This window comes from Dermacentor variabilis, chromosome 2 (genome assembly GCF_050947875.1).
Source record: "Dermacentor variabilis isolate Ectoservices chromosome 2, ASM5094787v1, whole genome shotgun sequence".
Taxonomy (NCBI): Eukaryota; Metazoa; Arthropoda; class Arachnida; order Ixodida; family Ixodidae; genus Dermacentor; species Dermacentor variabilis.
This window is the reverse complement of record NC_134569.1, coordinates 122,341,296-122,355,811: the sequence shown is the minus strand read 5'-3', so window position 1 is coordinate 122,355,811 and position 14,516 is coordinate 122,341,296. Positions and strand designations below refer to the sequence as shown.

At 46.0% G+C, this 14,516-nt stretch overlaps 1 protein-coding gene across 2 annotated transcripts in view; it reads right to left on the bottom strand.

The window, feature by feature from the left end:
- The window catches only part of LOC142572643 (neuroligin-4, Y-linked-like), a 745,917-nt gene that overhangs the window by 55,909 nt on the left and 675,492 nt on the right, over positions 1–14,516 (bottom strand). For both annotated transcript variants that reach the window (XM_075681902.1, XM_075681903.1), the window contains 2 exons: positions 10,667–10,816; positions 8,024–8,209 (listed from right to left, as the gene is read on the bottom strand). In XM_075681902.1, coding sequence (XP_075538017.1) covers positions 8,024–8,209; positions 10,667–10,816 — 336 coding nt within the window. The remainder of the gene's footprint in view (positions 1–8,023; positions 8,210–10,666; positions 10,817–14,516) is intronic.

The following is a 14,516-nucleotide window of genomic DNA, read 5'->3' as shown; positions in this document are numbered from 1 at the left end:
TTGGAGCAGTATGGGAGAGGCCTTTGCCCTGCAGTGGGCGTAACTAGGCTGATGATGATGATGATGATGATGATGATGATGATGATGATGATGATGATGATGATGATGATGATGATGCTGTTTTGCGTGTTGTATGGGTGATTTCAATGAATGTATGCACTGTTGGCTTCACTTTGCTGAGCGCTTGTAGCCTCTGCATTATATGGGTATGAGCCATTGCATTTCTTGCTTGCCTACCAAGGCATGAGTTATTCTCTTAAGAGACGGACAAATTGCTCATTGGATAGGCATAGAAATCCTTACGCATAAAAAATTACCAAAAACCACTAATGGAGCACAGTTGTTTTCCATTTCGCACTCCCTGTTTTCAGGGATGGTAACTTGCTTAAGTGATGCCTCTTTTAGTACAGCGCTAAAGTGGGCAGTTGCTAATGTTTATTTCACGGTGTCACCATGTTTGCATCTGATGGGTGTGTTGGCGCCTGTGATCTCTGTTCAGGCACCTTCAATCGCATATGCGCTGATCGAACTAATAATTTTAGAGTACTAGCGCTAGGGCTTGTAATCCAGTGAAAATCTGTTGTGTCTGTCTGTGTGCTGCGCGACCACCAAGAGCAAAGAGCAGCGCCACACGATGGAGAGGAGCCAAGGAGTAGGTACGTCACGCGTTGGAGCAAAGTAACCATCTGCAGCCAATGACGCGCTCCCGCCTCGCACAGTGCAGCCAGTCAGAGACAGGAAAGGCAAGAGTCCCTGCCTTTCCTGTCCTTGCTCTCTCTCTCTCTCTCTCTCTCTTAGCGCACGTGCCCCGACTGCTCCAGGCAATAAGAAGATGCACTCGGCCGAATTTGCAGCCGGTGCAGATAAGTGCCGCGCGCGGTTCTCGTCTCAGATGGTTTAGCAGTGCGTCAGAACAAGTCGTATCGCAGTTCTCTAGAGATAGGTCACGGATGAGGTGACGGGTTCACCTGGGTTGGTCGACGTGGAGCGCCGGAGTCGTCGGAACGCACAAATACCACTGAAACGACAACGTGAGCGTGCTTAGACTGATCTTGGCATTGCAGATAACCGACATGAGACATCGGAAGAATGCAGGTTGAAAAAAATCCCGTTATTGTGAAAATGAAACTATGCACAGAGGGAATGCCGTTCCGACGCTGATGCCGAGGCCACAAGAAACGCGCGGGCTAACAAAACTACCGGCCAGTGACAACGCCGCGTAGATGCCAACCTTCAAGCTATCAGGACTCGACGGGCGAAGGAGACTGCCAAGGAGTTTGCCGCACGCTTGGACAAATATGATTTATTCAAGGGCGGCACACACCTACTGGCACATACCCAATAAACCTCATTGGCATTAGAGAGATTCATTGGAGACTAGCACAGACAGAGTGGCTCATACCTTTGATAAGCAAAGATAAATTATGCAAAACTTAGACTAGCGGTGCTAGCGCACAATAGTTCGTGCTTAGCCAGAGCTAAACCATCATCCAAAGTTTTTTTTTTATTGCGATAGCAATCATATGCACACTCCACGTGCATTTTTGCCATCGGCGTCGCCGTCATCGTGATGTTCCGTATAATGTCCAAGGGCGATAACACCGGCGCGGCACGCGATATGCTGTACGTGCGAGAGCAATCTCGCGCGTGGCAGGGAGGAATACGGGGAGGAAGCGCGCCGTCTTCCGTCGCGCGCGAGGCCCCGGGGGAAGGGAGAAGGGGGCGGCGGCGTCGTACTCTGGCAGCAACTGCGTATGCACGGCCGTGGTTGGTCGCGCGGGCCGCATCTTGAAAGCATTGGGCGCAGAGTCCATGTGCGCCAACGGCTCAAACCTTTGTGCGCTCTGTGTTCTCGCCGCTCACTTTGCGTTGAAGCGATAGAGAGCACGAAGGTCATTTGGCTCGCTGCTGCGGCCGCGCTTCCTTTTCCGTTGCGTGTCGCCGCGATTTTTGACCAGCCACTGCAAGCTAAGTAAGGGAAAGCGGACCAATCGCAGAGGCCGGCAGTTCCCTCTTCATCCGGTTATTGATTTTCAGTGCAGTGGCTCGGCCCAATCGAATCTCTCTCCACTTGAGCGGGCTCCTCGCCTTTTGTCAGCCAATTATATAAGACAAGCCGCTTCGCGTAGGCAATGTTATTCGTTTTGTAAGGAGACAAAAGTGACCTATGAACGAGGAGAGCGTTTTATTCGTCTGTTCAGACAACCCTGCGGGTGACTGCCCGATGCTTGCGTCGGCGGTTGCGCTACTTTGACGTTAGGCGATTGGAATAAAAACTTATTGGAATAGTTTTACGTTATACGGCCCCATGTTTGTTAATTTACTTAGTGGGCGAATGTTTCCAAGTTTATACCGGCGATAAACGTGCAATTCTGAATTTCAAAGTTGTCTACTAATTTGCTATCGCAATCAAAGTCTCGCAATTCAGGCGAAATAGAAACTTTTTTTTTGTTGCTGAAAGATTGTTGTTTTGAGAGGGGCAGCGCGAAGGCAGCATTCGTCTTGTTCGTGCCCAATATACGAGTTTAATGACAGGCACTGCAACAGCCATGCTGCTAAATATGAAAAAGTATTTATCAAGCACTTGTGTATTTCCCAGCTGTAATATAGGTAGCAGTGCTTTTAGGGATCTACATTGAAGGTTTCAAGACTCTGAGCTCCAGCAACTATCTATTGAGCACTTCGAGCTGGCAGTATTTGTGTACCCTTTCCCGGGATCACTTGCTTGGTCTTTCATAAATATTAGACACCATTTCAAGCAATAAACGGACCTGCGTCGGAGCTTCTTGAGACACAATACCATTTTGAGGTTATGATTTGTAGGGATAACAAAGCTTAACTGAGAGTTCCCAAAATATTAAGAAAGAAGTGGCGCTACAACGTACCATTGTGTAATAAATAAACTTTATTATGTATAAAACATGTAACCCCGTCTAAGAAAGCGCGTACAAATATCGTCATTTTCTAACATTGTTCAAATAGTACGTCATACTGCTCACATAGGGTTGGCACAACCTATAGCGACAGGTGTCTGGCCCAGCTGTCCGTTTATAAGACGTGCGCGTGACAACGTCGATATCACAGAATCTGTCAGAAAACGAGGATGCAAGACCAGTGCTTGTCGCGCTATGGAAGTAGATTCTCTTCCTTGCTTTTGCGCCGTCATTACTGACATTGCCAGCAAGAAAATTCGATATCTCCCGTTCAAACTTGACAGGAGTTCTAAAACAAAACAAGTCATCTTGTCTTCCAACGTTTCTCGGGACTTCCAGAAAAAGGAATGATTTCAAATAAATAAAAAGTTAGGTTACTTTACCCGACGTGACGTCCAATGCAGATTTTGTTCTTATTGACTGGCTTGCCTCGGCAGCGTTTTATCATGTATATCGTCTAGGCACGTTTGCCTGGATTGAGGAAACGAAAAAACTGCCTGTTTAACAGGAATTCTGATGGCGTGGTTTGAGAGCTCTAAAGATCCCTGCTTTTAATCAAGAACTTCATGATGAAACGGGTGAACGTGGGCGTTACCGATGGCTATAAGGTATTTTTTAGAAGCGCGGTTCTTGTGCTTACTGTTTCTGTGACATGGCTACCAATCACTTAGTCTATCATCGAAGAGAGTCGTTTCGACAAACGGTAAGGAGGTGATTTTTTAAAGATGTCATTAAATCTCAATGTGACCCCTGTGCGTCTATGTGGACTATGCTTGCCCACGCGTTTGTACTTAAAGAGATGAAAAGCAAGCAAAAGATAAATGACAATTAGCCTTGCAAAGAAATTCTTCTCCTTCTTATCGTTAGTACTTGTCGATCATGTGTTATTAACGCAGTCTTCAAATTATTTTAGTGTGTGCTTGTGTGAAAGACTGGCTCGCCGACTGAAAGAACTCACTCTTGTCGCTTTAACTTTTTTGCTTTAACACATAATGTATTCTCATTTTTCAGTTTCGCCCTTTTTAGATAATCGCCGCATCATCACACTAAGTGGTTCCTCCGTGACTCATTGCGCAAAGTGATCAGACCTACAGATATAATGTAGCAATGTTCAAACAGAATGAAATAAATGCAACAAAGACAATATTAAAGAGGCAAGCGATTCAGTACCCCATGCGGTTTTTCTGTGATGAATGAACTGCGTGATGCGAAGGAAAGTTTTTGGTTAGTAGAAAAGAAGACAACAAAGCGTGAACGCGCGGACAGGATTGCTGTGTCTGGGTGTTTGGCGAAAGGAGACGACGACGACGAAGAGCGTGGAGCACGAGGACACGTGGCGCAAGTAAGGAATGAAGGAAAAATTATGCAATCGGTGAAAACGTTCCAAAGCGTCAATCGTGGAGAAAGAAACACGAAGCCATGAGGAATAAAAAGCGCGAAGCGCGTTGTATAACACGGATGAATTTCCAGGAAGCGACGCACGAAGAATGCCGGCCAAGAGATCGGCAGCCGAAGACGGGCTCTCGGGTTCCGGACCCGAGCCGCCAGGACTTCATTCGGTCGCGGAAACCAGTCAAGCTGTTACGGTGTTTCGTGACTTCGCCATGCCACTGAATTCTACCACGAGGCCTGAGGACGTCAGCGCCTGCAGGCGGAACGTGAGCGGTCGGGCCACGGACCCTGGCTTGTGTGCAGCTGCCTGACGAGGACGTTCCGGTCCCCTGCCACTTCTTCCTTAAGTTTTCCCGCTGCGGCGAATGCTTCTTCTCAGCCGGCTGGACAAAACAGCGAGCCAGCCAAGCGGAACCAATCGCTATGCCCCATCACTGCCTGGGCGAGATCCTCTCCGTCTCCAGCATCGCCTCGCCTTTCACCGCTTAAAACAACACAGCAGTTCGCAAAAGGTGAACTGTTGCCGCGTTGACTGTGCCGCATGCTCCGCTCGCACAAGGTGATAACGCTACTTAGTGGACTAGTTTTATTCTAATTTGCATTGTAATCGCCTCTTCCGGTAGATATTTCATTATGTGTTCATTCCCCATTTTTTTCCGTCCTGTGTGCATTAAATTTTCCGTGTGTCAGTGAGAACGAACGCCTTCTTCTTTAATTGCATGCGCTCAGGTCACGCCGCAGTAGCCCGCTGCAAGCGTAAGAGGAAGCTGATTCACACTCACACGCCACTGCAAAGTCTTTAGCTGGCAGGAAAAGGACGGCTGCCGAAAAAAAAAACAATTATGTCGCCTGCTATCGAAAGCTAGTGCTCGCAAACTCAGTGAATAAATTAGAGGGCTTTAGCGTGCCCCATATCCCGACATACGCCAGCGAATCTGGCGAATTGCCGGCGTTAACCGGCTGGAGCAGTGACGCCATCTGCTGGCACGGATATCAGTCAGTCAAACACATAGCTATTACTGCAGTAACCAAGTATATTCTGGTTCGCAGCTGGTGTAAATTTTCGGTAGCGGCGTAATTGGGAACGCCATGATGCCGCTGGTGGTCTAGCTGAGCCACTGATCACTTATTACGCTGCTGGCTGTACAGTTGAGGTCGGCGCCACCAGATGACGCTACCATTCCGGCCACTCAAGTTTACGTGCCCGCTCACGAGGCAAACCATTTATTCTATGGCAAGCCACTCGAACTGCCGGCGTGTACCAGAATACCGGACACGGTAACACTCTCTATTGTCACTGCCTCGCAACGCAACCCTCATACTCGCAGTACTGTCTTTTCAGTTTCGTGCTTTGACCGCTTAGGCATCTCTTCTAATATCGCAAACAGTGCAGAATGATGTCAGATGACCAGTATAGCAAACGTTGGTCTGGCGGTACACTGACACGATATATTTATTTGTTAGAAAGAACCACGTAAATCTAACAGCCAAAGCAGCCAAGACGGATGGATGGATGCATGAAAAACTTTATTAGGGTCCTTTAGGGCGCGCACTAGATAACCACAGGAAATGTTTACTGCATTGTTAAATTGAAATGCAGAAATACTACGAAACTGGAACACGAAAGTTTAAGAAAAGACAACTTTCTTCTTTTTTTTTTTCACTTGGGTGGCCACTTGCCACCCAATATGTTAAGGAATGACTGTTTGATGGAGTTGTTCGCTTAGTATATTCTTGAAAATATTACTTGGAACAATCATGCATCGTAAGAATTGTATTTATTTATTCAGCGAAATTATTTCAAAATTTGCCCCTCATGCCGCAGGTCACAGGCATACAGTTGCAAAATACAATAATGAGATGAGGGAAAGCAACAGGAAATACCGAAATATTTCTCCGCAGTTAGCCAATCGTGGAATAGTGTCTCCCATTCGTCCACATGGCAATGTTTCCTCTTTCTTCCATTGTTAATAAAAATCCCTACTTTTCCTTTATTCGAAAAAAAAACTCAGTGGCCTTCCACTCTGTGCAGAAGGATGACCAGCGAAGCTGCGCATTTGGGCCCCTTAATGGGGAACTGCGCCACCGCCGCGGGTCAGGCTGGCATTGCACTATCTTAGGAATTTTTTTGCTACACCCGGACGTGATAGTGGGGGAAGTAGCCCATAACAGCTTCGCTGTAATATATACTATCACTTCGAAGTTTTGATCAACATTGCCATTATTTACAATGACGGATAAAAATTTCGTAGTTGGAAGCTTTTTTTTGTTTTGTTTTTAGTTCGTAGTAAATCGTAGTGCGTTGTCTATTCGCACCCCCCCCCCCCCAAAAAAGAAAGAAAGAAAATGAAAGTCTGTATTTTTGGTGCCACTCTTTGCCGAACAAATCGCAAGAGAGTTTTCAGAGATTTTAGGTTGTCCAGTTACGTGTGCCAATAAACTTTAGGGAGTTTTAGCAATATCTTTATATATTCAGCGAATGAAACGCTTTAAGATGTCACCCCGAAAAGGAACACCCGATAGCGAGACAAAGGCGCGCACCTATTCGAGTGTTGACCTATGTTCTAGGACATCATAGTATTATACAGGCGTCCACGTTAACACATCCACGTTAGCATAGAAGCTGCGCACGTCTTACATGAATAGGGCCTATGTGGCTGCAAGCCGTCATCGTCCCTATCAGAGAAGGTAAGGAATTTCTCGGAAAGTGCTCGGGTTTGCATAAAGCGATAGAGTCGTTCAAAGTTTTTCTTTCGATCTCATTATGTAGATAAACAGCTTTCACAACTCACAATTCGGTTAGGTTAGAAATCTTTGCATTCACCTTAGACAGAGCTTAGTTTAACGACGATCCATTCATCAGATATGATATGGACACAAATAACAAAAGCGGCATCACATCTGTTAACTTACGTTCTCAAGAGTAATGGCTCTAGTGTGGTAGCGATATGTCCGTACACCCCCGAGACAAAGCAAATGGTTAACAGGTGGCACGTAAAATATCAGTTTCCTCGCATTATACTGTTGCAGTGTGAATCTTAAAGGCACACTGCAGAATTGGTTCAGCCAACCTTCCACGACGTGACGCAACACTGCTGTGTCGGCTGTGGGTAGGAGTAGCATTCACCCACTCCTACAGCTATCGTATTGGAATGGCGGATTCACCAATGTGCGCTAAGTGCAAGTGTGAAGAGACCATCAGTCACCTTCTGTGCCACTGTTCTCGCTTGGATAATCAACGTGCGACTCTCCAGTGTGCCTTGAATAGACTGGATGACAGGCCATTTACGGAAGCGAAGATCTTGGGAGCCTGGCCTCACAGCTCATTGGCCCAGAAAGCAGTTCGAGCGCTTTTTCGCTACCTGAGTGCAACAGACTTCAGCGTCCGACTATAGACATCCTACACCTAAGTTCTCTCTCTCCCTCTTTCACTCCCCCTTCCCCTCCCCACGTGTAGGGTAGCAAACTGGACTCAGTCTGGTTAACCTCCCTGCCTTTCCGTCTTCCCTTCTCTCTCTCTCTCTCTCTCTGGTTCAGCCAAGTTCAGACGACTTTTTTTTTAGCAATCTTCACTGGTCCTCTTCGAACTCACTTATATCGTGACACGCATTGCCCGAAGACGGTGTGACAGTGGTATAGACGCTGCTTATATGTTAACAATAGAGTACTGTTGAGGAACAAGGCTTTTGTGCTCATACCTTTGGCCATAGGTGACATCATTAGGAAGTTCACGCATGCCGCTCCGTGGCCGTGCCCCAGTATGGTGACGTTCCGGTGGTCTCCTCCGAACACATCGATATTCTCGTGGATCCAATGAAGTGCGGCTATTTGGTCCAGAAGCCCGTTATTGGCCCGAGAGGCTCCGTCCATTGCAGGCAGGAAGCCTGCGTGCCCACGTGACATGTATTTAGAAGCATCACGTAGACTGAATCACTCAAATGACGAGTGGGAGCACAACTCCATTTACCTAGCACTCAAGCAGAGGCTTCCTATTTCATAGCAATAACCAGTCTTCGGTGGTGGTAATTCAGCATCACGTGATCATACTGGCAATGTATACTATGTTCCACACCTGCGTCGTGGCTGCAGACTGCTTCAGTATTAAGGCCACACAACCAAACACTTGCAGTCTGCAGTTGCGTGAATTTCATGCAATTATTTTAGTTCAAATAGTGTGTTCATATATATATATATATATATATATATATATATATATATATATATATATATATATATATATATATATATATGTTTTCACTATGTTTACGCGCACAGCAGCAGCAATCATAGTGCAACGTCCACAATTCCGGGCACATCTCGCAGTCTGGCGGATTCAGTATGTTGACAAAAAGGCCAGAAATAGAAATATCAAGACAGACAATGGGAGCCATGAACGGAGTAGCAACTCCTCCGCACAGTTCTCCGCAAGTCGAGTTCTCGTCAGCAGATACACAGAGCAGTTCAGCGAACGTGAGAGCTAGAGAAGCCCCGCTGCTGTTTTCGGAAGTTGCCTTGCTTTGGCACTAGCTGACTGCTTTCGGAAATACTGCAGCGCTCATATATAGCAAAGAGAAAAAGAAAGAAAAGACAAAGAGAATGATAAGCACTGTTGCAGATTGAAAGAGGGGCGTGGTAAACGGCGGGATCTGGTATATTTAGTATACCTCCCTCGGCGGTGTTGGAGTCCCAAAGAGAGCCGGAGTAATGACCTTGGTTTCTGTTTTCCTTACTCCTTAGGATAAGTCGGCAGTAGACGGAGAATACAAACATGCGGTACAATCACAAGCCAAACTGGAGTGGCAAAAGCAGAGCTCAACGAGATAGAGGGGAACGGGAGAGTGAGGAAGCCACAAATCTTGCCACTGCCATTCCACAGTAAATCAAAGCAAGGAGCTCCTTTCTGTGCCTCCCGCGATGTGTGCGGCTTTGCTGCCGAGCCAAGGAATGAAGGGGGAGGCGTTGCTGATGGTGGTTTCGGCCTAAGCGCAGCATCTGGCGCCGCTACTACAACATGGCAGCCCTACAGTATGCTGCATCGGCTTCCCGCTGATACCTTTCCTCATTTTGCTGCTAATTCCGATCTCCGGAGAGCCTCGCAAGAAATCACATACGAGTGTACAAAAGAGAAAATGGAGCGATTCTCGGGGCGGTCCTTAACGAAACGCTAACTTGGACCGGCAGCGAAAGTGCAGGCAGCTGGAAGCCTCGAGACATTACGTGTTAATGAATTATTTCACTGCTTACTGTGTCGCAGCTGTCTCCGCTCTTTCGCTGCCGCAGTGATTCTGGTACGCTTATATCTCGTTATTTCTGTACACTTCTTTATTATCGCTTGTGCAGGCTGTGATGAAGGTTCTTCTGTTTTCACTTTCAGTTAAAGTGTTTTGTTGTTGTTTTCTCACCGCAATTTTTTGCGAATCGCTCTTCTCTTTAGCTTCAGGTATTTTGTTCTTGTTCTTTTTTTTTTCATCACAATGAGCGTACCACTTGCGAGTGCCATGTGGTTAAGTTACGAGCCGGCTCAAAGTGGCGGACAGCCACAAATGAAAACATGAACACTCCGAATGACTGTTTATTAAGAGCAGTCCACTCACCGAAGCCGTTAACGCTTGCGACGGCTAAGCTTACGAATGAGGCCCAAGCGGTGTTTTAAGGTAAAAAGATTTCGGCGCACTAGTTTTGCCAGTGTCTGCCATCGTCGTTAAACTTGCCACTCGTTTTCTTTACGCTCCGCCATCGGAACAACTTTGCCTCCTTCCGTCTGACATTTTCGCAAAGGCTCCCTCTCCTCAATTCCCTCTTTTCTCCTGTAGTTCAGACGCTAGCCACGTAGTCACAATAGCCCTCCCCTTATATAACAGCGATGTCGGCATTTTTTTGCAGGAAAGAATAGCCTGTAGTTATGTCACATTTTTTCTTACTCAGCTGCTAGGGCTTCGTTAGGAACACTTGTTTAAGGCAAACAGTCGCAGTTCCAAATTCTTTTATGTTACTTTATGTAATCTCTGAACTCCGCCCGTACTGATTCTTAGTATGCGAGATACGTGGCACCTAAGACGTCTATGCCGCTGTCTTGTTTTTTACACATTAGTCAGTGGCAGATCAGGTTATAGTGGCATTGCAACCTGATATCCTACACAATTCAAGAAGCTCGAGAGAGCAGATGTTCGAATAGTTCTGTTGCATTGACGCTGCGAAACCCGTGTTCTTTCTGACCTCCGTTATAGAGAACGAAAACAAAAATGGCAAATAACAGGAAGGATCAGGAGCCCCAGGACACCAACGAGGCCCTTCTAGCAAACAAAAGCGAGACTTCATTCAGGTGGTGATGGCAAACTTACCAAGAATTCCGAGCCTGTAGTTGATGGTGACGACGACCACATTTCCGTAGCTGGCGAGAACGGAGCCATCGTAAGCGTTCCCAGAGTTCCATTCGTATGACTCGCCGTGGATGAACATAATGACCGGAAGTTTGGTGGGGTCTCGCGCCACTGCATAAACAAAATTAAATCCATGTGGTTATTCATAAGAATGCACATATAATGTAACTGTGAACCTAATTGCAAAATTAACAGGTTGGGACTAAAACATCGGACTGCCTGCTCGAGTATGAGATTTTATTGCTTTTATACTTTCGTTATTTCCTTCTTCCTGTGTTTTTTTTACTTCCTTGAAGTTTAATTTAGTGAGAAAATGCCTCTCTGACCGCCAATTTACATGTCACTGCACCTTTGCAATTCACAGAACTTTCACCTCTATGCGAAAGCCCAAACGCACAACACACACCAGACGTACGCGCACACACACACCTATTCGCGGAAACGCTCACGCACACAAGTGCATGTGTGTGTATATGTATATAGGCATATATTCTTATATAGGCGTACATACTCTTTAGTGAATTTGATTACGATGGCCACGATGATGACGACCATAAAAATGGCGCACCTCAGGCCTTCTGCGCCAAAAAAAAAACCAAGTACATTTCTTTTATTCGCCTGCTTTGTCCAGCGGCATAATATAGGGACGAAAGTACATGTAAGAATAGTCACGTGACAGTGTTGTCTTTGCGAAGTAAGTACGCTGAGGCACTTCAGCAATGTGCGTACCTGCGCGAGTGCGGGGCTTAGAATAGCCGACTCAAAGGGATCGTGTTACATATATAGGAAACGGTGATGTTGACTACACGCGAATCGGCAGGAAGGTGCGCGCACACGTTGATGGCTCCGCGGCAGTTCGAGGAGCGCGAAGAAGGGAGGAGGAGAGGTGGCTGGGCGTCTGGTTTGTTCTGCCGTCGTAGAACGCGATTCTCGTTGATTATGCATGCCGACGCGACCGAAGTCCGCGAGCCGAGTGGAGCAGTCGTTCGCTGCGGGCGGCCTCACTGGCTAAAGAAAGCAGAGCGAGCGGACGGGCTTCGCGGGGCGAACAGGCAGGCCGCAGAGCAGCTGTTTCCGACGCCCTGCCCGCTTCTCGTCCCTTCTCTGCCTCTCGGTACGCGCAATCCGTGCATGCGCGAGGGCTATCTACTACGTATGCATGACGGTGCGAAGGGACTCGCATTACGGGCTCCGTCATATGTTTCTGCTTTTCTGCGTCACGGTCGAGCTTATTTTGCTTGCACGCGCCTTGTCCTGTTGTCATTTCACGACACCCTTGTTGAGCCCCCCGCCGCGCTTTCATTTGGAGATGCGAGCAACGCTTTTGTCAACGTACGCACGCTTCCGACTACATGGTCCTCGAGACTCAGAAGATGGAAGGTGGGGAAACATCTTGTCATCATAGTGCATTAGTTGTGCCCTGCGTGAATTCGCAGCTGAGAAATCACAGAAAAGAACAAAGTACGTGTTGATTTTCTACAAACCTGTAAGAGCATATGCACTTTCATTAGTTCGCGTGGGAAAGCTACCCTTGTGCCCGCCACGCGTGAACTTAATTCGCACGCTTATCGTATCCCTACTTGCAATAAAGCTGCTTTCACGATGTCTGAGTCCGATAAAAATTGTCTGTGTGTATTACATAAAGCGACAATCATTATGAAACCACAGTCTCGCTGGCTTCATGTTCACCGGGTGATCTGACGTAAACATTCCCGTCACACATGGGCGGGCACATGCTAAGGGCATGACGGTTGCACTATTCAGAGTTCAGCTTTGGTTTGATTTGTGAAATTAGCCGGAATTTATTAGGATACAATGCAATACAATACAATAAAATACAATGCAGTACAATTTTATTTCTATCTTAGAGATGGAGGAGGCTATCGGAGCAGCCTAAGAGCAGCTTGACAGGAGCCCACATCCCCCTCAGTACAATGTAATCGGCGATAGCAGCAAACGCCAGACACTCTACTAAGAGAAAAAAGAAAAAGAAATTTAAGAAAATTTGTAGATTATCCCATAAGCTCACGTGCATCGAAAGAAGTGAAAGTAAAGCGGTGATTTGTTGCTATTCAGTTGGAAATGTTTTATTTACACGGAGAAAAATAATTTATAAGGTTTCGTTTCGTGGTTATTAAAATGTGCTTATTAAAATCCATTCAAGTGTGAGGGCTGTGAATCTGACAATATTTTTGTGTGTGCCGTTCATATTTGCAGTCACCGCCTTGGAAATTTCTTTATATTGAGCGGCCCATGACGCGACGTTATCTTGAATTTCATCAAAGTTGCTGAGGGATTAGCAACCCAGAAACGGCCATGACATGAGGAAATTGTATAGTTATAGTAAACTATATTTCAGAAATTTCAAACGCATTGTGTGAAACGCCCTGTACAGCTACCACTTTGTCAGGTAATAGCACCGGCAAATGCTCTGTAATCAACAGGAACTAACAGAATAGGGTTGTACACTGATTCCATGCAAGCAAACAGGAACATGCATTGATGCCAGCGTGTGTTGAAGTCTGCGAGCAAACTTCCAACTTCCTTTCTTTTCTTTTGGGGGGGTGGGGGGTGGGGGAGGTGGAATATTCTGATGCTACCGCATGCTCTTGAAGCTATCTCGTACTGCTTGATATTAACAAGTAACCTGAGTACCTTACGTAGCGTGTCATGTAAGTAGTGTTGCTATTATATTAGGAACACTTTTTAACGTGGTGTTTATAGCTGAAAAATGTGCTTGCAATGTACAGATGGTCTTTTATCACCACTTGACAAATGTGGCGAAAACTGCGTGCCAAGTTACCGTTGCACAGTGGCAGTGTACTTAAAGGACAACTTAAGAGAAGAAAGCGCCTGATAGAATAAAGAAATAGAATCTGATTCAACATCTAGTTGAAGTCAATAAAAGTCAATATCTTCCTGGTCGAGTTGGGGGTGTGAATGGGGTGTCTGAATGGAATGATTTATTGGTAGAGCTGCGCTGGAGTGAAAATGTTTGACCGACATGAGTGCAAGTTGAATCACCTTTTCAACTTTTCCCCATGAGTTATAACATTCATCGTCATCATAATTATAGTCATTATTTTTCGCCATCATCATTATCATCATCACCATCATTGCCGTCTCCATAATCATCATCATCATCATCACGACTGTAATAAAAATACATATCCAGTGGCACATATTAAGTGGAATATGTCCAAGTTGGAGTCAAACAGGTTGATTGAAGAGCGGAACATGCCCAGTAACGCCACGGGAACATACCCAATCGCACATGCGCAGTGGCCCCAGTGGCACTTATATTTAGAATGCGTTGTCTTCGGTATCGGCCCATGAAAGCCGCTGGAAACTGACATCTGAAACAACGTACCTGACAGGGAAGAGTGACGCTAACTAGCCAAGGAAGACATTCTCTTTAAAATGCCATGTTGATCCATTTACAAGATAAAAGCTGTTTCATAATCGAGCCTACACATCAGCTCGCAGCTCCTTTCGTACTTCCGGTTGTGCAATATTTCCAATTCTGTACTAGGACAACTAGATCCATCGTTTCTAAACGGTATACGAAGATCGCCTAGCAAATATTAAAATGCTTTTGTGCTACTTAAAAATCTTATTTTTGTAGAGATGTTGACTGATGTTGAATTGAACTGACCATGATATCAAGCGCCTGTAAAGCGTGCTCTGTTGCAAGAATATTCTTGATGCGGAAAAGCAAAACAAGGATTTGAAGGAAATTAAATGGCATTAAATACCAGAGGGAGGGAAGAATATGGAGGGTGCACAACTTCTATTCAGGCAGTTCTTTTTT